This window comes from Argiope bruennichi, chromosome 4, assembly GCF_947563725.1.
Source record: "Argiope bruennichi chromosome 4, qqArgBrue1.1, whole genome shotgun sequence".
Lineage (NCBI taxonomy): Eukaryota > Metazoa > Arthropoda > Arachnida > Araneae > Araneidae > Argiope > Argiope bruennichi.
In genome coordinates this window covers 50,970,224-50,998,157 of record NC_079154.1, presented here as the reverse complement: position 1 = coordinate 50,998,157, position 27,934 = coordinate 50,970,224, and the positions used below count along the sequence as shown (strand labels likewise).

At 28.5% G+C, this 27,934-nt stretch overlaps 1 protein-coding gene across 1 annotated transcript; it reads right to left on the bottom strand.

Moving 5' to 3' along the window:
• Positions 1–27,928, bottom strand: LOC129966103 (developmentally-regulated GTP-binding protein 2-like). The gene is made up of 13 exons (XM_056080483.1): positions 27,787–27,928; positions 26,050–26,135; positions 24,397–24,468; positions 23,850–23,939; positions 21,341–21,401; positions 20,089–20,179; positions 14,259–14,331; positions 13,816–13,906; positions 10,768–10,942; positions 2,237–2,325; positions 1,103–1,161; positions 688–741; positions 1–138 (listed from the first exon to the last, which is right to left on the bottom strand). The coding sequence occupies exons 1-13, from the start codon at positions 27,848–27,850 to the stop codon at positions 52–54; spliced, it is 1,092 nt and encodes a 363-aa protein (XP_055936458.1). The 5' UTR covers positions 27,851–27,928; the 3' UTR covers positions 1–51.
• Positions 27,929–27,934: the final 6 nt, after the last annotated feature.

Here is a 27,934-nt window from a genome sequence, read left to right as displayed (position 1 = left end):
TCATTGCAATAAGTTTAATTTCATTTACAAAAAGAATATATTTTAGTAAGGCTATTTCTTTATAATTTGTATTACATCTTCATGATGCACCACATGTTGCAGGCCAACTCTTTGAGGACTATATTTTGTGCTGGTTCCCTGAAGGACAGAAGATTTACAATTAATGAAAAAGACTTATACCAACAAGTAACTTTTTTTATTACAAACTAATATAACCATTTATCGATATAATTAATAAATAAATAAACTTCATATCACATTAAACTAAATATGTCATTCAAAACATTACATCAAACTATTTTTTTATTTGTTTTTTTTTAATTCAGAGGTAAAATTGTACAACATTTCCAGCTTGAAAATTTTATATAGTAAGAAAATTTTATTAATATCTTAGGCAAACACAGCTAAAAATGGAATTAGTATATTAAGCAATATTAAAATATATTTTGGAGAATGTTTTTTTAGTATAAATTTACTAAATTAAATTTCATGACCAAAAGCAGAGATTTTAGTCTTAATATATTAATTTTAATGATTCATATAATTTTTCAAATTCTTTTATGAATTAAAATTAGAATTCAAGTACAACTGTAAGTAAATTAAATAATAAAAATTTTTATAACTCTGTTTTATGTTTCATAATTCATAACTACCAAACATTTTACTTTTCATTCAATTAATACGTACCCACACTAAGGCATATTTAAATACATTCACTATACTTCTATGAATTGCATGGCACTGTAAAGAAAGAAAAAAAATTATTAAATTATACAGCAAAGCAATGCTTTTCCATAAAATTTAACAAATTTCTACTTTTTGAAATGGCAAAGAAAATATTTTGAATATCATTTTAAAATTTAACATACTATATATTTTACAAATTTGGTGGAATTTCAGCAAAAGTAACCTGAAAGATAGCTATATCTGAAGATATCAAGTCTCAAATTTGACGAATATCATTGAAAGGGGAGGAAAATTAAAAGATCTACATAAGGAAAAAGAAATTTTACATTAAATAAATTCAATTTTGTGTGTGTGTGTGTGTGTGTGTGTACGTGTGTGCATGTCTTATTTTTTAAAATCAGATAAGATGGCTTACCACATGTTCGACAGTAGCTCCTCGTCTGAGAATCAAACCACCATCGAAATCTGGAGGCTCTATAAACCATACACATTTTGTATTTTAATACATCTTTGAAATAAAAATACATGTTTTAAAAATTCTTTGTCATTTAATAAAATTAAATATAACAAAAAAATTCTCTAAAATTCCTATATTTTAAACAACACTTAGTTCAAATATTATTCTTCAAAAGCACGAAATTCAAGAAAGAGCATTCAAAATATAATTTGAATATACAAAGAATTTTATATTAATATCAATCAATACTTTTCTTACCAATGTTTTAAACCAAAAGGATTTCTACTTAAGACTTCTAATAATAAGTCAGTAATTTTTATAATAAAAAAAATGCTAATGATAAATAAATATCATTAATTTAAAATAGAAGAAATTTCCAAAAATATGTGTCAAAGAATACAAACTTAATTAATCCAGCTAAATATATTTTCTAAATTAGTTAGTTACATGGAACAAATTGCAAAATTTCAGCTAATATAATTCTTACAACAGTTTTCTTTTAATTAATAATCTAAATAACCTGTCCTTCTGGGATCAACACACATAATTGATTAAAGTAAGAAATATCTATTTAAAATTCTTCATATCTTAATATTTTAATAAAGTCTTTTATCTATCAATCAGTTGTCTCATTACAAATTAATTGTGAAAAAGCAAAAGAAGCATAGCATTTTGGGTACCTTTCTGCACTTTTATTAAAAAACAAAAACATTTTAAATCAAATAATTAAGACTTTTAAAATTAAGGCATAGTAAGAACTTAACATTTCTTCCTGGCAAAAATATATGCTGTACCAGCAGAATATTTGTCCCTCAGCATAAAGGCTGGTATAATCAGCCCAGTTTCAATTAATAACAGGTAAGCAAATTATGTTTTAAAAAATGACATATTTTAAATATGTATAAGCTGAAATGAAGGGAACCATTATTCTATACTTTTATCAGATTCTTATGTTGAAGAGGATTTTGTAATACACAAAAAATAATAACAAAATAAAAATAAAGCTTTTTATAAACTGAAATAAATAAAAACTAAAATAAAGCTTTAAATTAGTCATTGCATTAATCACATGAATATTACTTAACAACATACCTCCTCTTTTCTTGGTATAAACTCGGATTAAGGCTAGATATTCCCATAACTTGTCCAATAAGTAATCAAGGTTTAATTTCATGTTACAACTATTAAAAAAAATTGAAAAACATTTTAATAATATAACTGCATTTATTAAATCAACACACAAATCTGCAATTTTAATATTCAGGAAAATTATGCAGATAAACACCAAATAATAAAATAAAAATCTACCAATAAATAAAATAAATACTTCACCTTTACTTCATATACCAAATAAATAAATGCTTCATTTGCATACATTTTTTTAAATCTAAGGGAAAAGACACCACAAAATCTTAGAGATAAAAAGATTAGCATAGAATTCAAATCAAATTTTATAGTCAGTATCAATCACAACAATTATAAAAGAAACAATCCTCCTCTCCACAAAGGTGAGATAACTAAAATAGCATTGCACAACATTGAAAATTCTTTGTTCAGCTTAACAATTGATAGAATCAGTTTAAATAATTGAATTTTTCTACAAATGAAACATCAAACAGGCAAGAATTATTTCTTTATTCATTGGGAGAAAACCTAAAGTCCACAGTCAACATTAGAAAAATTCATCATTTTAATATAAGTGAGAGGAAAGGGTGGTTTGGAAGGAAGGTAGAAGGTTGTGTTTTTCCGGCTCTCCTTTCTGTATTAATTTTTGGTGCGTGGAAGGAAGGCAGCTAGAAGTGAAGGCTGTGCTTGTTTGAGTGTTTGTTTTTGCCATTGGTTTGTTTGCAGTTTTTGCTTTTTGTTTTCTCTAAACAAATCCGAATGGCGTTTCTGTTAGGGGTGTTTCCCTAGCTTGCTTTTCAGTTTTTGCGTTGACTTCAGCTGAAGTTTTTCTCTTTATTTTTGGGGTGCCAAGGTGGCTGGCACTGGATTCTGGAAAATCAAGGTAGGATTTTTCTAGTTTTTCCTTTTAATTGTTTCGGTTTCTGCTAGTTTTGATTCTGGCTGCATCGTATTAGATTCTTCGTCAGTAATGACGAAGAGGAAACCAGAAGACTTTGAGTCAGAGGGGAAATATAAGGATAGGAAAATAAATTATATTCTTACAAATGAGTTCTCGGAGTGTGACAAAGCCAACATTGCAATTCAAAGGGGTTGCCCCAAAATAAAATTGTGCATTGATAGCAATAATGGTTCGTCGCCATGGATTAAACCCAAATCAATCAATGCCACGTTCGGACCACTGACCCACAAAGAAGACACCTTTTCCCTAAACAAATACAAAAAATTGGTTCTAGTTACTCGGCACTTAAGCTCAGTGGAGAAAGTAACTGATTTTGTAAAGAGTGTTCCGGAAGCAAGGATTCGTATCATTGATACGAATATTGTAACAAAATACATCATCCGTGATGTTGACACGGATTACAGATAAGTGGAAATTAATGAAGAACTATCTTCACAGGATATTATCGCAACAAAAATAGTTAGATTTAAAAAGAAGGGGACGGCAGAACCTATCCCAATTGTTCTTATTGAAGAAATTGGGAAAACAAATCGATCTGAAATAAAGATCGGCAGACTTATCTTCAAAGTATCCAAATTTATTGAAAATCCTAAGGTTTGTTATAAATGCTTAAGATTCGGTCATACACAGCTCCGGTGTCAACAAGATAAGAGGTGTAAAAATTGTGGGGGCTCACATGCCGAGGATTGTAAGTTACCCACTAAATGTTTTAGATGCGAAGAGGCTCACGATGCTCTCGACAAAAAATGTAGTTTTTACAATCTAGAAAAAAAAGATTATAAACCTGGTCAGAGAAAGGGACATATCATTTCAGGAGGCAAGGAGGATAGCGAAATCGCAATCTTTTGCACAAAAGGTTAAGGGCGATCCGCCGGTCCAGTGTACCGAAATCCCCAAAAAACAAATAACGGACCTCTACTCGGCTTTACAGGACTTAACAAAACTAATTTCTGCTCTACTACCCCAAGGGAATGAACTCGTAAAACTCCAAGAAGTCAACAGACAGTGCATTGCACGTATTGGGGAGACTCAGGGAAATTTAGAGAAACAAGTTGAAGAGAATATTACTCTCCGGAAACAAATCGAGACTCAAAGGGCAACGATTGACTCGCTACAATCTAAAATTGCCCTTCTGGAATCCAATCTGGAATATAGTCACGTTCTGAGCCCAGGCGTTGTGCACGATCAACGGTCCCTTGCTGAAATAAATCATTTCAGTGTTGCGGAGGATTTCTCGGGTATCGGATAATTAAAAAAAGGGGAAAAATTTAAAGTTTTTACTTTTTATTATAATTTTTATTAATTTTTTTTTATTTATATATTTCCATGAGGTTTATTCAGTGGAATGTTAGGGGGATCAAAAATAAGATCCCTTGGCTGCAGGCTCCCCCTTTTTCGGCGGCCCAGTGTTTAATTTTGCAGGAAACATGGCTCAATGAGTCTGCATCTTTTTCTCTTAAAAACAAAAAAATCTTTCAAGCTGAAAGACAAAATTCTACTAGAGGTGGACTGTTAATTGCAGTAGAACAGAATATCCCTGCCCAGATTTTGTCACACTCCCTTCCTCCGTCAACAGTGGAGGTCTTAGCGGTTAAAATATGGATTGGACCAAATTCAGAATTCCCACTAACGGTTATCAATCTTTACTCTCCTGGAGGTAAATTTGATGACAACTGGTTGGAATCCTTGTACTCGCAAATCTCTTCTCCTTTCGTTTTACTGGGGGATTTTAATATACACCATCCAGCACTTGGGAGCGATCATTTATCTTCCGATGCAAACCGGGTTCTGGATTGGATTAGCACAAAACATATGTGCTTGCTTAACACGAAACAATATACCAGATACCAGGGGATTCAAGCCCCTTCGTTATTAGATTTGTCCATCTGCTCCGCAGATATAATTAATAAGATTAATATTGAGATCTCGCATGATATGTATGACAGCGATCACTGTCCCATTTTTATTTCCTTTTGCAATTTAGATGCAAAGTCTCTCTATACTCGAAAATACATCAATTGGGGCCAATTCTCAAAGAAGGTCAATGCTCTTCTTCAAGGTAATGGGGATGTCTCTTCCCTTGATAGACTTACTAACATCTTTCAGGTAAGCGTAAACTCATCATCGTACTCGTTTTCTAAATCAACACACTCGCACTGTCCTTGGTGGGACGCTAGATGTAACTACCTTAAGGCCCTCAAAAGGAAATTGTTAAGAAAGGCGAAATCTTATCCCTCCATTTTAAACTGGACTGCATATAAAGAAATGGCGGCAGCCCTCAGAAAATATGTCAAGTGTAAAAAACGCAGCTTTTGGGAGAAAACTTGTCAGGAGGTAGCTTCTTCCCATCAGGCTTTTAGCATCGTTAAAGCCCTACTAAACAAAGATGAGTCTCCCTGTGAATCCAATCTTGTTCTCTCTTCGGGTACTACTCTGATAGCGCCGACTGCTCAAGCAAATGCAATTGCAGCTAACTTTATTAAGAGAGCACCAAATGTGCGTATTCCTTTAGATTTCTCAGTAGATGATCCAGAAAATTATGATGAAATGAGTTTGAACCGTCCGTTTTCCTAAAGGGAATTTCAAAACGCATTAAAAAGAACAAAAAACAAATCCCCTGGCATGGACAAGATAAATAAGAAAATGTTGTCTTGTCTTTCCGATGAAAATAAATTTAAAATTCTCGACTTATTCAATAACTTATGGGCGAACACGATTGTTCCAGAAAGCTGGAGAATAGCAAAGATTATTCCTATTTTAAAACCCAAGAAAAATGCAGCAGAGATCACATCCTACAGACCCATCGCGTTAACATCAGTATTGGGAAAGATTTTTGAATGGATTATTCTGGACAGGCTTTTGCGGTATTATTTGGAAAAAAGATTTTTCTCTCCTTTTCATGCTGGTTTCCTCCCGTACAAAGGCTGTGACAGCCTCTCTGCAGCCCTACTCAATAAAATTTTAACAGCCAGAGCTAATAAGAAACTTGTGTATGGTATGTCTTTTGATCTAAAGTCTGCGTATGACAACGTTAGGCATGACGGCTTAATGCTAAAAATTTTACAATCGGGGATTAAGGGTAATATTGCCCTGTGGATCTCACAGTTCTTACATGATAGGAAAGCATTTGTTTCATGGAGAGGAGTGTCTTCCTCACTTTTTAAGCACGAAAGGGGCGTTCCGCAAGGAAGTGTTCTTTCCCCGTTGCTCTTCACAATTTTTATGAATGACATATATAGCATTTTACCCAATGATGTTTTTTGCTTTATACAGTAGGCAAAATGATTATTTGTACACCACTTTTTTTTAAAGTTTTAGAAACATATAAGCAGCTATTTTATTCATTGCGACGTGTGAGATTGAGTTTGTTGTTTATTTCTAAGTAAACGAAAAAAATATTTCGAAATAATTGAAAATAAAATCTAAATCTTACTAACTTGGAAAATTTCTTGCAAAAAGTATATTTGTACACCTATATCTCCAGTAAGTATTGCTATCATTTCATGTAATTTTTCACATTATAGTTAATTTTTTGGATAGTTTGTATTTTTTAAACATTGAAAGTTATCTTTTTTAACAGTGAAGGTCACTCGCAGAGAAAAGTTGGGAAATGGCCACGAAATCAAAAGAAGTCTCTTTAGACATGAGAACTCATATTGTTAATCTTAATAAAAGTGGAAAATCATATCGCGAAATTCAAAAGATGGTTAAGTTACCCTTTACAACTATTGGTTACATCGTAAGAAAATATAAAAATACTGGACGCGTTGAAAATGAACGCAGGCCAGGCGGCCCGAGTGAATTAACTTCAAAAAATAAACGAAGTATTGTTAAAGCAGCTATTAGAAAACCACAAATTTTTGCTCAGAAAATTGCAGATGACCTTCTCGCATCTTCTAACATTAGAGTGACTGCTCAAACAATAAGAAATGTGTTACATAGCTCTGGTTTAAAAGCAGAACTCCGAGAAAAAAAACCAATGATCTCTGAAGTAAATAGAAAGAAGCGTCTAGAATTTGCTATGAAATAAAAAAACAAACCGATGGACTTCTGGAGAAAGGTTATTTTTTTCAGATGAGAGAAAGTTCGAAATTTTTTCACCCCCTAGTATCTGAAAAATCTGGCTAAAAAATAAAACAGCCCTTGATAGTAAAAATGTACTTCAGACCCTGAAACATGGTGGTGGAAATGTGATGGTTTGGGGCTGTGTAGCTCATGGTGGTGTTGGAAAATTACGCTTTATTGACACAAAAATGACAGCTTTAGGTTACATTGATGTGTTGCGGCATAACTTATTAGAGGGTGCTAGAAAATTGGGTATCAGTGACACTTTCTTATTCCAACAAAATAACGATCCAAAACATACTGCGATAGTTACTAAAACATGGTTGCTTTATAATGCGCCAAGACGCCTTGAAACTCCACCACAATCCCCGGATATAAATCCAATTGACAATTTGTGGATACTATTGGATACTCAAGTTCGAAAAAAAAAATATTACAAGTAAAAATAGTTTGAAAGAGGCACTCATGGAAGCTTGGGAAGAAATAGATCAAGAAACCACCAAAAAGTTAATAGAATCAATGTCAAGACGTCTTGAAGCAATTGTGAAAATCAATGGAATGCATACAAAGTATTAAATTTCTATAAAATAATAATAATTATGTTTAAAATTTGTTACTAAGTAAGTGTACAAATACTCTTTTTGTATAGTTTTTATAAAGTTTTATCCATTAATCAACTAAAGTTTATGTGATTGTTTTTTTGTTGATATTTTATTATTATTTTACCTCATTAGAATATATTTCTGCAATTTTAACTTAGTTACCTTATTTTATTTTGCTATAATAATCCAAAATTGAAGTGTACAAATAAACATTTTGTCAACTGTATATGCAGATGACATTTTTATATTAGTTGAAGAAAACAATATCGAAGCGATCAAAAATAAGATGCGGTTCTGTGTTACTAAACTGGAAAGCTGGTGTGACGAATGGCATATGGATATTGCTCCCCAGAAAAGTAATATTATAAACCTCTCATCTCGTAAATCGCCAGTGGGGTTTGTAGTCCCTTTTCACGGCTGTAGTATCCCTTGATCCAATAATGTTCGCTATCTAGGCATTCAGTTTGCTTCAACCTTGTCCTTCCGTTCACATATCGACCAGATCAGAACTAAAGCCTTTAAAAAGTTAAATGTGATCAAAAGTTTGGCCGCTCCCAGATGGGGTGCAAACGCATCTAATTTGATAAGTATATGCAATGCTTGCATCATACAATCCATGGAATTTGGAGCACATACGGTTGGCATGACGAATAAAGCTGGCTTTGCAGCTTTACAAACGATACAAAACAACATCCTTCGTTTTGCTCTTGGACTCCCCCGGTGGACACCTATCCCAATTTTATTTAAAATATCAAATGAAATAAATATGAGACTTAGGTTTGAAAAGAAAAACGTGTTATTCTTTGTTAATCAGTTCTCAGCCCGCGAATACACAGAAGTTTCGAGATCAGTTTCCGAGGTGAAGTCTGTAATCTCTAACCGCATTTTCCAAAGACTTCCCTGTGCAGGCACTTTAGAAGAATATTGCCATCAAAAAAACCTGTCCCTGGACCAAATAATCCCGATTATGGTCCCGGTTAGTTGGGATGATTGTGAGCACTTTACCATTAAAACCCATGACTTCGGCTTCCAACAAAGGAGCTTGGATTCGACTACAATTAAACGTTTGTTCGCCGAGTTCAAATCACAGCTACCCCCAAATCAAATTATCCTGGCCACAGACGCATCCAAGAATGAGAATTCTACTGCGGTGGCGGCTTTAAACTGCTCCTCGAAGGAAGTCATTAAGGGAACGGTTCACAACATTAACTCTGTGTTTTCAGGGGAGGGTTTTGCCATAGCTCTGGCTGTAATGAACTTTGTCAAAGAACATAAAGATTATATTTTATTGCCTGACAGTTTATCTAATTTGACAGCCCTGAGATGCCTAAACTTCCATTCTCCCAAAAGTGCCCTTTTTGTGGCCCGCGTTATATTTGATGCTTTAAAGACATGTTCCTCATTAGAACTGATATACACTCCTGCCCACGTGGGAATTGCAGAAAATGAACGGGCTGATGATTTAGCTAAGCAAGCTTTAACTTCTTCTAATATTTGTGACTGGATCTCGCCCGAAGACACTTGTTCGGTATACACTAAAATTGTACGACATAAACAAGATTTAGAATGGGTATATTCTAAATACTATGAAAAATACAAATGGCTTGATGCTTTCAATCTTAAAAAACTCAATTTATCTAGACGTAATGAGGTTTTAATTTTACGATTAATATCTAGGACTCTTCCAGTAAATGCAGTTCTTCATAAATGTAGGCTCATTGAATCACCAAATTGTGCCAATTGCCAGATTCCTGAAACTTGTGAACATTTTGTTCTTTCTTGCAGTAGATATGAGACAGCGAGAAATTCTCTCCGTGCTAAGTTGGGTTGTGTTCCACTCTCTTTTGACTAGATTTGTGATTTCTCCGTTCAGGGTCGTGATAAAGTGAATGCTATGTTGGCTTTCTTTGTGGCTTCTGACAGATTTAAAAAAAAAAAAATTTGTGAGATTCGAGTTTTGATTTTTGTGAACCCGGCACAAGCTAAGAATCCGTTCAGGAGCATACGCCGGAAAACAAACCTCATTCCTTCCTATAAGTGAGATTTCACCATAGTTGTAGTTTTGGTGAAGACCTTTTTAGGCCTTACAGCACTGATGCCACCATAGAGAAATATCATAAAGATTAATCTTATATGGCTGCATATCTTCAATCCAGAAATTGTGATTACAATTGAATAAAGTCTCTATACATACAATTTAATTTCTTTTTAGAGGACTTTAAGATAATAATACGAGATTTTACAGGGAAAAAATTGAATGCTATTGGACGAAAGAAATTATTTAGTGTTACACTGTTCCCTGGGCATACCATAATGCTCCCAGAAATGTCAATAGACGTAAAAACATTTACCACATATATAGAATACTTTAGGATAAACAAAGCATCAAGCAAGGTTTTAATATCTTCCAGATGTAAAAAAAAATCTTACTTTAGACATTTGTTACCCATAACATCAATTTTATTTACAGTTTAAGAAATTTTGGAAGAAGAGGAAGACAAAAAAATCCTAACACAACAGCTGAATTTTTGTAAAATAGCATGTTTTTGGACATTTCTATTTTATTTATTATATAAAAAAATTGTTAAGTACTTTTCTGTTTATTATTTAATAATACACAATATCTTAGTACAAATTTACTTCACAACAAAAAAAAATCGTTTTTCAAAACTCGGCCAGATGTGGACGTAATTTATATTGCAAAACTGATAAACAATCATGATTATAATAAAGATATTTTACTATAAACTGCTTCAGATACAATCATGTAAACATATTATTTCCCTTTTTAAGAAATTCATATTTTTTTTACTTAGCATTACATTTCTATAACATCTTAAAAAAACATAAACTTAACACAGGCAACTTACCTCACAACAATTGAATTTGGTAGATGGGCTAGACGATCTACTTCTTCTATAGAAACCTGATCTATTTTATTATACACATACAAACAGGGGAGATACACTCGGTTTCTATTTATCACATCTATAAGCTCATCTGCGGAGCAATCTTCACGGAACAATACTTCAGCATTAAAAATTTCTGATTTTTAGTTAAGGCTTAACATTATTACCAAAAATTAAAAATAAATTGGATATTAGGCAATTTACAATAAGTGAATTAATTGGTATATAATATTTAAAATCTTAATTATGAAATGAAAATAAGGGGTAATGATGATAATTTTTTAAATGATAAGAACAATGAAATATGAATAACATTTCAAAAAAAAAAAAGTGTGGAAAATAGTCATTTTTGATGAGAAGAAAGGAAAAATTCACTTTTTTTTAAATTTCAAGTTGCAATTTTATGACATTAAAAAATTCATGATATAGAAATGTCATGTTACAATAATAATAATAACAATAATTGCTTATTACACATTGCAATTTGTAAATAACAGAAGCATTGTTCAGTAAATATAAAGATTTATGTTCATTTCTTATATATTATATCTACAGATGATAAACTTAATGTGTAAAAGAAATTACAAATATTATTTAGGGAAAAAAATAAGCACACATGGGGATTGCTTCTGGAAGTTTATATAACCAAATTTTTTAAAAAATTGAAAAAATTTTTCCTTCCCCGCAAACAACTGGATTTTCTCATAGAGAGAAAAATAAAAAAAGCATATAATAATACTAAAAAATATATAAAAAACACTTGACTAAATTTCTCAACAATGACAAATCAAATTTAACTGAAATAAAATTTAAATTAACTAAAATAAAATTTCGCAACCAATTGCAATTTTTAAACTATATACTTTCCAGTAAAATGCATTTTCATGTATTTTGATACCTTGATAATTTTGACTATAAATATTCTACAAAATTATCTAAAAAAATAAAGGCCATTCATTAAGTCTCTAACTAAACAAAAAAAATCATATTACTTAAGGATTTGAAACTCTTACCGAAAATGCTATCTCATTTAAAATAATACATAATTAAAACTTATATACAAAATTGCTAAAACAATATGCATATATTTTGGGAATCACGTTGAAGATTCCTATAATTTATTCTTTATTCTACTATAGTCTGTGTATTTTCTGTAGGGCACACTTTCTACCTCGTTATTGGTTGTCTGGTAACAGTAACATTGCAGAAAATGTGACCTTGAACCGCCTACAGAAAATACACAGACTATGGTGACATTCTTTTGTGTATATAAAAAATTATAAAAAGTTGACAGAGACTTTTAAATTGAAATATAAATTCAAAAATTAAGTATTAAGAGTCAAATATTATGTTAGGTATTAAATCATGAATAGGAAGAAATTTAACTAAAAATAATTATAAAAAATTTTATGATTCATTTTAGTCAAAACTCTTTTATACCTATGTTTACTTTTATGTATTCAAAAGACTACAAGGAATTTTAGATTTTAATACTTTTTCACATATATTCACTTGAAGTCACTGCCAACAATTAAAACTGTCATGGTAAAGACAACAACGCCCCCTATGTTTTAAAAGTTGAACAGAATTTGAAACAAAAGGCGCTATTTTCAATTTCAGCAATTTTTATTTCCCTTACATATTTTTATAGTCTTAATAATTTCTTCAAAAAGGCAAAAAGAAACTAAGTGACTTTTTAAATTTGGCCACTATTCTTAGATAAATGAGTTCTAAAAGTAACTAATGGAAGTAATAAACTATAAAAAAATATAATTTGATAATTAAGCAAAAGTAATTTTTAAAAATTTCCAGATTAACCTTCTTTTCAAGAGAGAATATAACATTAAAGAAATAAAAATATCCAAAAGAATGTTCTAATTTTTTTTTTCTGAAATTATTAATAGCTTTCTATAATATAATTCATTAATATATTATTTAATATATTAAAGAATATATTAAAGAAATAATATATTAAAGAATATTTTAAAAATATTCTTAATATTATTAAAATATTCCATCTAATTAAAATCTGTTTTTTAATTGTTCACATAACTACCAAAAATAACTGAGGACATAAACGCAGATAATTATAAATAGCCACCTTTCGCAATCAGATTATTCGCCCAAATTATTGATTTTTATTTTTTTAGGTTGTTAAGTGATTAATATGGAATACATTAAAAAAAGTTTTGCCTTCTTAATAGATGCAACTGCAAAACACAAATTCAATTGAATCAGTTTAATGCAAATTAAAAAATGTATATATTATAAAATAAAAATAGAAGTGAAAATTTTATTGCAGAATTAGTTATTGGTTAAAATATATGAATAAATGTGAATTTGAATGGATGAATTTGAATTCTTTTAAAAGATTTAAAACAATCTTACAGATAATGCATCAAACTGGACATAATATTAAGGGAAAAAATTAAATTTATATTACTACAAAATTGAAATTGATATCATTAAAATTATAATTTTTTTACTTTTAATAAAACATAAAGATTATTTTTGTAAGATCATTATTTTGGAAGATGTGAACATTAATTTCCTCTAGATCATAATAAACAGTTAAACCGATTTTTGTGCTTATTAAATTTTTGATTTGAAGCCTGTTTCTTGATTTCCTTTATATCTACTTTTTTCAAACTAAATGTGCATTTTTGATGACACAACAAACCATCTCCAGAAAATTTATAATAAAATTGTGCAACTCTATTAATTAGCTATATGAAATGTTGAAATGAATGTAGCTATAAAAACATTCAACGTTTACATTTCACTACTGCCATTCAGCAATAAGTGTGATTTATGTTCCACACATGTTAATGGTTTATACATAGAAAAAATAATAGAAAGTCAAAGAAATTTTCATTGAAATTATAGAACACGACTTGCAAATATATAAAATCAAAATTAATATATATTTAATCAGATAGGTAAGATCAGTATATGTTTAAAGACTTATAAAATGAAATCATGTAGTCATCATATATGCAAAAAGGATACTATATTCATGTAGAACCATTTGTACTAGCTTTTCATCACATTTTGTTAAGTTGCACATAGCATTGAAAGATATTCCACCAGCCTTTTTTATCTAAGCAAAAAATAAAGCAAAATTAAAATTATGCAATAGCTTAACATAGTACAAATACTCAAAAACATTTATTCCACATTTTGATATAATCTCACAGAGGCTTTTATTCCTACACAGAAATTTTATATGTAGACATATTTTCATTCTTATCTAATATTTATTAATTTAAAAAAATTTTAAACAAATTTTTTTCAAAACAATCTATTTAGTTAAATAATATTTATGTTAGTATCACAAAGATATTTGGAATAATATTTATATATTATTCTAAAATCAGAGTGCAAGCAATAAACATAAATGTGATTATGAATAAAAACTGCAATCCAAACCAAAATCATATTAATTACATTACCTTAAAATAAATATTGGGTTTTTGTTTGTTCAGCCGAATTCCAACCGTCTCCAACTCTTTTTCCAGAAGTTGTCTGAAAGAAAATTATTTAAAAAGTTACAGATTTTTCTTTGAAAAGAGGAAGACAATTTTAAAATATAAATTAAAAAATTAAATCTTATGCAAAACAAACAAAACATATTTTCATCCCTCCCCATCTTTGAATGGATTTCTATATATGGCAATTGTTTTATTTAAAAATTTAGGATATATTTTCCAAACATTCTTGTATACTTTCACAATATGGCACATTTAATTTTTTTTTTTTTTTTTTTCTATATTGAAAAAAAATTAAGTATACATTTAGAAACTAACCTATAGCTAGTCATATCCAAAAGTTTTCATATAAAAACTACATATCAAACAGCATTTCTCTGACTCATAGCATTTTTGAGTTATGATTTTCAAATATGTACTTTAGGGTGGAACGAAAATGGTCTTAAATTTATTTTTTAGACTTTAGTTTGGTAATAGTGCAGGAAAGCTGTCTTATAAGTTCAAAAACTATTTTTAAAAATTTGGTTGAAATATCACATTATCTTGAGATGCTGCAAAGAACTTGAAATTTGTAAAAAAATTGAAATGAAATTTTCAAAATGGGCCTTTAAAAATTTTTCTTAGATTTCAGTTTGGTAATAGTGCGGAAAAGTTGCCTTTTTCAGGTTCAAAAACAATTTTTTAAAATTTGGTTGCAATATTATATTGTCCTGAGGTGCAGCAAAAAAGCTTGAAATTTGTAAAAAGAATTTAAAAAAATTGGCCTTTAAAATTTTTTCTCAGATTTTAGTTTGGTAATAGTGGGGAACAGTTAACTTTTAGGTTCAAAAAGAATTTTTAAAAAATTGGTTCTAATACAACAATAATTCGACATGTCACAAAGAGCTTAAAGTTTCTGAAAAAAATGAAAAATTATAAACTTTGATAAAACATTTTTATAAATTTTTTGTTCATATAATGTTACAAAAGATGATTTTAAATACATATATAAGCATTACAAATGGAAAAATTGTTAATTACAAAGTATAATAATAGAAAAAATATTTTTTATGTCAGATTTTGCATTTTTTACTTCTGTAACCATAATGGTTACAAATGTTACAGGTGCAAATTGTTTGTTTCTACTTCATTGCCATATTAAACTGGCCTTTTTTTTTTTTCAATTAAATTTTAGCATATTCACATGCAAATCAATCTTTGCTTTTACGTATCCTTCTCTTGCAACTGAACCACAGACATTTTGAGCTGATTCAGCCACCAGTTTCAAAGCTCTTTTCACTGCTTGCGTGAGACAAGGAAGCTGGGGAAAGTAGATAACCGAGTCCCCTATACCATTTGGTTCAGTTTCAGATGTCTTCAGATGTAAGGTATCAAGTCTTTAAGAGAGTCACTGGAAACGTATTTTAACAAGGCAGGTTCAGTTACATCATTTTCAACCCATGAGATCATGTTGAAGTAATCCTTTGCATCTAAGTTTATCTTTGGAATAATAAACTTCCTGCCTCTGTCTTTACTTTCTGTTCTTGCTTTTAAAACACATTGTAAACTAAATTCTTTTAAAATTTTACATTCACCACTTAGTATGCACAAAAAAATATTTTCTGAAGCAGCAAAGCATCCATTTCTTTGAATAATCTGGTCTATAATAATGTTCTTGAGATCATCAGAGAGCGAATATGAGATAACGTTAAAAAAAATGTTTGGAACCATAAGTAATTGAAGGTTTTAACTTAATATTAAACCACACAGGCACCTGGTAGTTTTATCTCTTCTTGTCTAATTGATGGATCTGGTTGGTTTCTCTCTTTTTTTTTTTTTTTTTTTTTTGTTTTGTAAGGAGCATTCTTGACCTTCAACATTGCCAACGCCAGTAATCGTTTCTGATAGACAAATATTTTTTGTCCGTTCTTGATTAAACTTAATTATTCTCTGTAGTGCTTTACTCTTTTTGTTTCTTTCTTCCTCAAAGAGCTTGTGGTAACAATATCAATATTATCTATAGCCATTTTCCTGTTAGACTGTTGATCATTTAGAAACTTTTGTTCCATAACTGGCATTTTTTTTTTTTTTTTCTTTTATACAAGTCAACAATATCAAATAAACATTTAGCTTCTTCTCTAAATTCTATGAGTATGGAATCAAATCTATCTGAATATTTTCTGCTTTTAGACTTTAATAAAATCCTGTATTTAGCATGATAAGCTTTTATCATTTGTGAAAATCTTTTGCTTGAAGCAATGGGAATATAAGCTCTTGACCATATTTGTTTTATTATGGGAACTACAGTGTCACATATTTCACTTACAGAAGGATCCTTCTCTGAAGCAATTTTGAGTTTATGCCTAATATAAGAGTAGCATTTCATAACAGTTTCGTATGAAGGGAGTTCAATTTCACTCAAAAATAGAATGCTCCAACATTTGTCTTGTCTTCATTAACTTAGACTGAGTCATTTTTACTCACAACAAAGCACACAAACTATCAAATCAGTTACACAATAGACGGAGTGAAGACGCCAACTCAACTGAACTTGGTAAAGCTACTGATTTTAAACCAGGCCTGTCCTTGTCACCGGACGAAGACTATCTCCACCTTACCTCAATAACAACAACTCCAACGACGATTCTGTGACATGCCTGTGCAATAGCAAAACTGTTTTTATATTTCTATTCATATGGCAATGCCTATTTAAAGCTTTTTATTTCATAATCAAAGCACACAAAAATCCTTAAAAAGTTGAAAAAAGTATTTTTATGAAACTTTAACATCCTTGTGGCATCCCAAGATGTACTCTATTATTTTTTATTTATCTTATCTATACAAAAGGTAACTTTTCCACACTATTACAAATTAAAAATCAAAAGTTGATTGCTTCATAAAAAACTTTAAAATGTATCAAAAAGTTTCAATTTTTTGAAAATTTAATGTCTTTGCAGTACCTCAAGACCTACTCCAATATGTTTTTATATTTATAATTTTTTTTATCTACACCAAAAGGCAACTTTTCCGCACTATTACAAATTAAAAATCAAAAATTGATTTTGTCCATTCCACCCTAATATATATAGATAGTTCTCCTGTAGATAAATCAGATCCAAAATTTGATACAGATCTATGAAACTGGAGTAGTAATAAAGAATGTACCAAATTTTAAAAATCTAACTCCCTATTCATATAAAAAAAAGCTATATTGAAAATTACATATTCATTTGTATTTGTTTATTTTTTAGTTTTAAGATTTTATTTGTTTCCTTACATACTTACATACTTGTAACTAGCCGTCTTTGGAGACCAACCAGTTTGCCAGTATTAATGCTCATTAAAATTTCCAAGTAAATATTTTATGTAACTGGTCTTTTAATAGCTTCTTCATCATAATATTTTTAATCTTCAAAATTTAAAAGTCATATTATTTACTTATACTATTATAAAGGCCCCAAGCCATAATGTAATATCTCTCTAATTCTCTGTCAGTTCCCCTAAAATTTCCACTTTAAATTAAAGAGGAAATGATTAAACTACAATTAATATAAAAACATTTTTTATTGAAACTATTCATCTTTTTTAAAATAACACTATTGAAAACAGTGTCGTTCAGCATTTGAGTCTTATGTAGAGAATTCATTTTCATAATTTATATAATATCTCAAGAATTATTCAACAAAAATTTCTAGGTTCATCATAAAATTTAGCTTTTAGCTTAAGTTTCAAAAGGATTTAAATAATTTGAATAACACTATTTTTTTCGGTATATAAATATACTTCAAAAAATTATGAAATTTTATACAGTCCTTTGGTCCTAAGCAATCATATTCTGCAAAATATTCTAGATACTTCAAACTATTAAATAAGAAAATGGACTTTTCGGCCTTCTGCTATCAAATTTGATTTATTTATGAAATTTTGAATAGATTAGTTTATAACAATGAACATTTTTATAATCTTAGGTATCATCTTTGGAAAGGTCAATGAAGTGGTCTAAAATTACCTGTTTTTATTGAATAGTGATAGTGAAATATTCATAAATCAGTCAGTTTTAGAGAGTGAGTTGATTGAAGTGTAACTCTTTTTATTTAAAAATATTTACTGAAAAATATTTTGCTAAATATGATTCACAGTAACAGAGAATCTAGATAAAAGCTAAACACTCTTCATTTATTAAAACATTTATGCTCATGTTACATACTATGCAATTATTTACTTCAATTAAGCCCTCTTTATACATGTATTTCTATTATTAAAGTTTTAAAAATTAGCCATTGGGCCTTGAATTGAGAAGATATATATCAAGTCATATTTTTCTTAAATAAAGCTGATTTATTGAATTAATAATTTAGATACTGTAAAAGTCATAAAAGATTTTCTTTATATGTTTGTGCGGGTTGAGGTTCGAACTCGCAACGTTTGGGTTCATAGCTGAGTAACAAAGCCACTAGACAAAAGTGTACACTCTTCTCCGGAAGTTGTTATCTGGCTTATAATGTTACCATTACAATAGTCCCCCACCAGTGAGTCGGTAGAGTTTATCGCGCCAGTTATGGCGAGCGACGAACGTGATTATCGCGCCAAGCATTATGGCGAGCAACGAACGTTGTTATCGCGCCAAGTGTTATGGCGGGCGACGGCGAGCGTGTGTGAGTGGTTGCTGTCGGTAGATGGAGCCACGACAACAGAACGAAGGATGCCGTTGTTCAGAACCAGGGTCACCAATGTGCGGGTTAGGGTTCATAGTCGAGTAACAAAGCCACTAGACAAAAGTGTACACTCTGCTCCGGAAGTTGTTATCTGGCTTATAATGTTAGCACATGTTCTTTTTAGAAGAAATCATATTTCATATTTATTTCATTTCATACAGACACGTGCTGAAAATTATATTTTCATATGTTTAATTTGCAATAATAGTTTATTTATTTTTTAATTTGAGCTTTTGTCAATATGATGGCAAAATATTGATAAAAGCTAATTTTTTTCCTTTTCATTCATAACGTGCACGTGCAGGTTAAATCTTATTTTTATTTTATGCAAAATAAATTGTTTGAAAGTATGATTAAATTATGTTTTTAAAATTTCATTAAAAACAGAAATTTAATTTGTTGTTAAAAAATTAGTATAATTAAAAAAGTTAATTTTTTGATTTTCAATATGATGTAAAAATAACTTATGTGCTGTAATATTTTCAGAAGTTGTTGCAGAAAACACCAAAAATTCCCTTAATTTTTAATTAATTAAATTTCTATTAAAAAATTTGAAAAAAATGGCTCTGAAGTGCACATTCCTGACCCCCAAAGCATACACGTGCCAAATTTGGTAACTGTAGGTCCAATGGCCTAGCCTGTAGAGCACTAACACACACACACACAAACATTGAGTTTTATTATAAGTATAGATAAGCCAAAATAAGTCAACCTGGATTTCATTTCTAGCATAAGGACAAATTTTTTCTCTATTTTCTTTTGGCTCTGATACACTACAATATTTCTATGTTACAATGTAAAAAATTAAATAAGAATTTTTCAAGTGTAATGAAAGACTTATAATATAGATTTAATAATTACTATAACTACTCACTTTTAAATTATTTCATTAGTTCAATATACTGAATATCTCCTTAAACATTCATTGAGTCAAAAAGATATCCAAACATATTTTGATGTAAAATATCACTTCCATGGAATTTGCACATATGAAATTTTGCATTAAAATCGACTTCAAAATAATTATAATCTTAATTCTCTTTGTTTTTCTGTTCAAAGGAAAGAAAAAACTATAATTTAAAGAAAATCATAAAACTCACTTTTGAATTTCACCTTTTGTTGCATCTAACATCATTAGAACTAAATCAGCAGTTCTTGCAACAGCAATAACTTGCCTTCCTCTACCCTTACCTAAAAAAGCATTACTTTATTACAGTGCACTGAGTTGTATCAGAAATAAAGCAAAAACATATAACTTATATTTATTTCTAGAATCATTGAAAGTAAAAATTATAAACAGAATTTTACAAGACTGAAACTAAATCAAACAAAAAGATTCATTCAATAAATTATTTTCTGATGTAAATATTTTTCAAAAAGAAATTAATGTTTATTAAACTGACAACAAGTTGATAAAATAATAATTTTAGCAATAAATCTAAAATTTAAAAAAAAAGTCTCAATTTTATTTAATAATAACAATTTATTAAATAATAATAATGTATTATAAAACAAAAATGGAATTAACAATTTTTGAATTATAAAACACTTTCCTAAAGAAATCCTACAAATCACAATTTGAGAATAATTCTTTTTAATGTTTATAACATGCAAATGAATAATACATTTCTCTATCATTGCAAAATATAATTTAATAACAAAATAATTTAATAGTGGAAGAAAAAATTATAAGACAAATATATGATTTCAAGGCTTTTAATTTCTTATCTTTAAACTTTTTTGTGAAAATTAAATTATCAGCTATTACTTATTTTAATAACCTGGCACTATATGGTTCTAATTGTTAATGCTGATTTTACATTGCCATGTCAGATGTTAAAGATGCCATGTTATGATTTTGAAATAAGCACAATTCCTTTTCTTCTACCATCTCTTTAATTATTATTTCTTTCTTAATAGTACAGTGTACACTATTTGTGTTATTCTAAATTAAAACATTTATCTATTCGGTGCTATCAAATAATAATTATTAACTGCAAACAAATCTAATAAGTTTGAATCCTTCTACCACAACTTTTTTAACAATACTGTTATCCTTATAGATAGATATTATCAAACATAAATTTCAATTTCAGTTCTCAGCATATTGTTAAGCAAGTTCTCAAAATGTAATTTTTATAAAATGATTAACAGGTAAATATGACTTTTACTTTCTATAAATTAACCTGGAAAGACATCAAAAGAAAAAATATTTAAGAAATTTTACTATATTTTATTTGGTAAGTCTTTTTATTTTATTTTATAAATTTCTTACAGCATATCAATTATTTAACAATTTTATTAAAACAAAATAAAACTTTAAAGTGTATCAAAAATTAACTTTGACTTTACCTGCAGCAGCTCCTTCAATGATTCCAGGAAGATCAAGTAATTGTATATTAGCACCTTTATACTAAAGAAAATATAATACAAATTAAATTGAAAAATTATAATGAATACATATCTTCATAAAATTTCAAATAAAAATTATGTAGTTTGAAATGATTTTTTTTTAACTTTAATCCAGTACACTAATTCCCAGGCATATCATAAAAGATGTCAAAACAGGGAGAAGAAAGGGGCAAAATAGTAAAATAATCAAACAGAAAAGAAATATAAAAGTCAGAAGCAATAAAGTAGATAATTACACAAAAATGTTTTTAAAAAATAAAAAGTAAGAAGAAATAAAGAAATATAAGCATATTTTTTTCCTACTTAAACAATTTTTTCTTCGGACAAATTCAACACTTATATCATACAAATTCTATACACAATTAAAATTCCAAAAGAAGAATTGTTCCAAAGTTTTAATTCTATAAAAAAAATTAAATCTGCATGTATATATGAGGGGATGGTCTGAGTATGAATTACTAACTATATGTGAAAAAAAATAGAAGAATCTGAATATTACTAACTACAAAAGGACATAATGCTTTGAGTTGCTTCATTACTATTTGTAACTTTGTTAACAGATATTAAAATATCTTGCAGTTTAGAAGAAATAATAGAATGATTCAATTATTAATATAAAAAAATTGGGGTTAATTCTATTTATTTGCATCAAAGGGTGGTCTCTTGCATTTTGCAGCAATACTTTTGTCAAAACAAATAATACATGAATCACAATACTATTTCATCAATGGAATTGTTATTAAATAATTAAACATTTTAATTTATCTGTGGAGGGATATTTTACAACATACATTAACTTCTAATTTTTAGCACATAATTATACATATTTTACACTATTTTAGACAAAAAGTGTTAAATATAATTCTAAAACAAATTTACGTATACAATTCATAAAGCATTTGTCTTTAATATAATAAAAAAGCACGTAAATATCATGTTTAGATATTCTAAGTTCAGCAGTTTTCTGAACCTATATTAAAGTATTTGCACATATCTGATTAGTATCCTTAAACTAAATTTAGAATTTTTAAAAAAATGTAGTCTTCTATTGCACAGGAAGTAATAAATATCACTTATAAAAGAATACTTGAATATAATGATTCATGGAAAATTTCATTTATGATATGCTCAGCATTAATCTTTAAACAATGAATAGAAAGGAATTTTTTTAATAAAGGAATTGTTACGTAAAAGGTAAAGGCACTTCCTCCTATTCAAAGTTCTTATAAAATATTATTACAAATCTAAAATGTTGCTTCCCAGCACATTTAGTTCAATCACTGGAAAGACTGCTTTACGATCAGCTCAGTTGGATTGGATGCCGAATCAGTGATCCCAGAGCTTGGCAAACATTTGGCAACAAAATAGATAATACTGGAGTCTTCCAGAATTTTGGTGATATAGCCAATAGGAACCAAGATATGCCTGATTGTTCTAGAACCTTCTATGCCTGGTTCCAGGAACTATAAAAGGCCGGCCATCTAAGCCGAAGTAGTCATTTATTGAATCATGGAAAAAGTCAACAGTGAATAGTTCAATCAGTCCAGCGAAAAATAAGCATTGTGTGGAATTCAAGTGATTGCTGAATTGAGCTGTGTGCCAAGTCCTGGTGTTTACTCTGGAAGTAGCATCGAGTTGTGTGTGGAGTAGCCAGTTGTATAGCAGTGTGTTGACAGTTGGATACAGCTAAAGTGAGAAGACAGTTGAGAATTGCAGGCGTTTGGAGAGACTGTAGAGAGTAAATACAAACATTCCCTCCTCCCCTTGAATTATGTCTAACCTCTTTGTGTGCTGTGATTGTTATTACTACCGATTACTACTTGTGGGATACTGTTTGTTGCTGCTGTGTGTTGCCTGTATTCTTCTCAGCTCATATTTGTTGTCTGCGTATTCTTGTCTTCATGTTTAATAAAAGTCGTTGTTTGCTATTGAAGTCTGTTGATTGTGTTTCTTTATCAACTAACAAATCAAAAGAACTCTAAATTCATAACATGTAATTCCTGTCAACTATCTGTAAAGTTGTTTTTTTATTTCTCCTCCTTACTAACAAGGACCTACTACTATCTAATCTTTATAGACATGGTAATACAATGGGATAGAAGGAAATGATCTACAAAATTAGAACAATATTCCATTGATTATGTCAAAAGTACAAATAGGAAATCTCGAAGAGCTACAATTACTGTCAGCATATTCAAAGATGCAGCATTTGTACAAATAATAATTGAAAAGATAAAGTAACAAGATACCTATCCATTTCTAAAATTCTATAACAACAAATTGAAAATAAGACTCTATGAATTTGTTAGCAAAATCAAATGCATTTATACAGTTCAAATATGATACATTTTACAACAAGCTTAGATCAAATACACAAATAAAAAAACAGCCACAATTGTAAGCTTGTAAAAGGCATAACTTAAAACAGAATACAATATAAATTACTTACTTGAATAACTCCAGGGATACATGTTAAAGTGGTAAATTCATATGCAGCAGATTCACTATGGGTATCAGTCATTATATTCAGTAATGTAGACTAGAAAGAATCAAAAGTTGTCAGGAACTTTCACAAAATTTTGTGTATAAATCACTTTAAATTCCAATCAATCATCAATATAAGATATTTATGATATGAATGATTACAAGTAAAACAAATAATGTAGACTTAAGATTTCTTATATTTGTTTCATTTATTAACCAACTTATATTTAATACAAATCAGATTTTAAAGAAGAAAAATAAGGTGTCTCAAATATAATTTTCAAAATTACAAAAAAAAAAAAAGGAAAAAAATTCTAATTGCACTTTATGCATTTAAGCAAAAAATAGTAAATGAATTTTAATTTTCTTCACTTTTATTTCATAAGGAATTAGTGATAAAAAAAATAATAAAAAGTAGATAAATCAAGAATGAATCTATACTTTTCTTGAAATAACAAAAAATTATTATCTTGAAAGCAAGCAGAGGGAAGAAGATAAAAATTCCTAATTACCTTACCAACAGATGGAAAACCAATTAGAGCCACCCGTGCATCACCAGATTTCATAACATCGAAACCTTCACCCTGATAAATAAAAGTCAGAAATGTTATCATATAATAAAAAAATTTAAAACCTGAAAAATTCAAAATTTTGGAACTGAGCTACAAAGTGTTAAACAGATAATTGAGTAATATTCAAACAATTTTTAAATCAATAGTAAGAATATTTTTCAAGTTATATTCAAGTAATCCTTGTAGGGTTTATACAAAAACTGACTTTTTGAAAAACCGATTTTCAAATTCAGCATTTCCAAAAAACCGGTTATACCAGTTTTCAAATTTTTATCAAAAAAAGAATAGTGAAAAACATTTTATTTAATTTATATAATATAACAAAAAACAAGATCAATATCAAAGTCAAAATATTTTTTAAAAATTAAGTATTACATATACATATTGCTTACACAAAATAATGAAAACTCAAACAAAAATTTCAAATAACATTTATATTATTTTCACTAATTTTAATTTCTCCTAAGAAAATAGAATTATTAAAACATAAAATATCCACTGAGCAGTGGCTAAATCTTGTTCTTATTTTGGATACAATATTGTCTGAAATTGAAAAGACTCGTTCACTAGCTACTGAGCTTGGTTTTACAGTTTTCATGGCATCAAATAACGAATCTAAGTTTTTCATTCCTTTATTCATTGCCTCAAATAATGAAAATTCAGTTTTCAGTGTCTTCAGAAAACTTATGAATTGATTTTTCCATGGCTTCTTTTAAAAAAGCATTACTCTGTTGAATAGTTTCTTCGATTTGCTCTTCGTCAGAATCGATTTCCACATAAGAAATTGGAAATATTCTAGACAATATCTTTCCAGATAACTTAATAATTTTGGTTTTTGAGGCTAAAGAAAATACTTAGATTTCTTCGCTGAACTAGAAATGTTTTGTGGATTTTGAAACTACAGTATAAGAGTTGCTAATTCTACTTGTCTTATATCTTGAATTTGTTCTTCTAAAGCATATAATAATTACAAACTTATTTCAATGCTTAAATTTTTTAGTTCATTTAATAGAAATTCAACTATATCATCCCATGTTAATAAATAGGCATCTCGTTGCCCTAAGCCTTTAGCTGCTGGACGAATCAGTCCCAACCGATAAAATTATTATTATTATTTTGAAGAAGAAGAAGAGGAATATCCAGGCATTCTGGAAAACCAATTTTCTTAATTTAAAACCAGTTTTCAAATGTAATAAATATACTTTAAAAAAACGGTTTTTTAAAACCAGGTTTAAAAAACCGTCAAACCCTAATTTTTTATTTCATTTTTTGTAGAATAAAAATAAAAATTTTAATTTTTTTAAATTCTGGTATCTTGTAAGAATGAATTAACTCCATTAGAATGTTTTTCAAATAACACAGTCAATAATTATATATAAAAATTATTGCAATGCATTAAAGGCAGAAATTAATTTCAAAAGTTATGTGAAAATTAAATTTTTGGTATTTATAGTGTATTTTTATAAGAAACTGCATTTATGAATTATGAATATGAGAAAAGATAGGCAACTAAATAAAATAAAATTAAATTTTAAAAAATTTAAAATATTATTACATATGAAAATACATAAGGCAAAATAGTAAAAAAATAACCTTTTCTTTTTTCCCTGTTGGTTCAAGCAATTGAGAACGATACTTAGCAAGTTTTGCTTTTAGTACACCAAGATGATACTCAGTAGCTGTAAAGAAAGAAAGTTGAAGTAAATGAAATGCATAAAATAATTTTTTTTTTTTTTAAATCCAGAAAAATCCTCAATTTTACATTGAAAATTTATAATACAAAAAACATAGCAAATGATATCTTTATATAACAAAATGTATAATGTAATAAATAATTTTTTCAAGTTTTTAAAAAAATATTATCATTAACATACTTGCACATCCACATTACCAAAGGGTGCAAATATGTTTTTATTTTTGCACACAGTATAATTTAGAATAAAAATAAAGAACAATCAATAAAAAACTTCTAAAATGCAAAGTTTCTGAAATATTTGAAATACTTTTATTTTCAAAAGATTTTTTGGACATTTGTGCAACCTCTAGTAAAAAAAAAAAAAAAAAAAAAAAAAAAAAATTGATTATTTTTTAAGATTTATTTTTTATAAAAGATATTAATATGATTTTCCTTATATCAATACTGGTTTCTCTTTGAGTAGATATTTTCTATTTAGATGTTTGGTTTCAAGTTCATTCAAGAAACTTCATCATGCAAAAATGATTACTGAGAAGGTTCAGAATAAAATTATGAAAAGTTAAATTAAAATAGAATATTACTACTTCTTAAGAAACTTAATTACATCTAAGAAAATAACTAGATGTAGTTAAGCATATTTTTTAAAATTTATTATTATTAAAAGTTAAATTAAAATAGAATCTTACTACTTCTTAAGAAACTTAACTACATCTAAGAAAATAATTAGATGTAGTTAAGCATATTTTTTAAAATTTATTGCCAAAACTTTTTTACCGCAAAATTTTCCTAATAAAGTTTTAAAATTGAATAAGTGATACGAATTTTAATGATTTTGTATGTGTGTGTGATGTATATATGTAAAGTAAAATATCATAGTTTAATGCCTCTTCACAGCATTTTGCTACATTTTTTGTACATTATTCACCACACTAAGAATTAATATAAATTTGGCACAAAAAACAAGAGTATCTTTAATTATTTCAGTCATTGTGTATGGGATCCTTTTCAATGACTAGTCTTTTAAAATGTAATCATCATGAAATACTACATTTATTCTTCAATTGGTAAATGACTCAAAAGTTGAATTGAAGAAAAAAATGATCATTGTACTGCTCACACATTTTTTTCCTCACAAAAACTCATTCTCTATATTTTTTAAAAAACATAATAAAAAAATCCATCAGCATCATATATTGAAAACAAAAGTTTTAACAACATTAAAGAACTTTTTGGCCAATTTAATATATTATAATCTTTCATGATAGTTCGTTCACACTTAAAAATTTAGTTTATGCCCAGGGTCGACTAGATCTATCGAAAATAAATGTATATGCTCTATATCATTTATTTTGAAAAATTTTTACGATTTTTATATGTCGTTAACAAGCAAAGATTGGATTCTTGATCTTTTCGGCTTAAAATATTTAAAACCGGTATTTAGATTATCTTGCTAAAAGAAAGAAATAATTCATTTCGATAACCTCAACCATAGTTTAAACACAAATTTACGTATTATAATTAACAAATCTTAATAACAAATTACAAAAATTAATAAAATAAAACCTCATGATACTATTTGATACTGTCACATAAGATCGTGAAATTAAATTCTATCATTTATAATATTTTTATACCTTTATTCTTTTGGGTCCTAGAAATTTCTTTTTCTATTTCACTGATTCTTTCTAATATACCCATTGTGATAAATTGTGTTTATACGTAATCGTGTCACTATCAAAACATGCGATGAAAACTATTCCGAAATAACAAAACAATAACTTT

Excerpts from the sequence above, each read along its gene's own strand:
- LOC129966103 (XM_056080483.1), bottom strand. The coding sequence starts at position 27,850 with ATGGGTATATTAGAAAGAATCAGTGAAATAGAAAAAGAAATTTCTAGG. Across the intron at positions 13,907-14,258 it reads AACCCAATATTTATTTTAAG|ATAAAAAAGGCTGGTGGAAT; the intron begins GTAATGTAATTA and ends TTTTTTGCTTAG. Across the intron at positions 1,162-2,236 it reads TTATACCAAGAAAAGAGGAG|AGCCTCCAGATTTCGATGGT; the intron begins GTATGTTGTTAA and ends TATGGTTTATAG.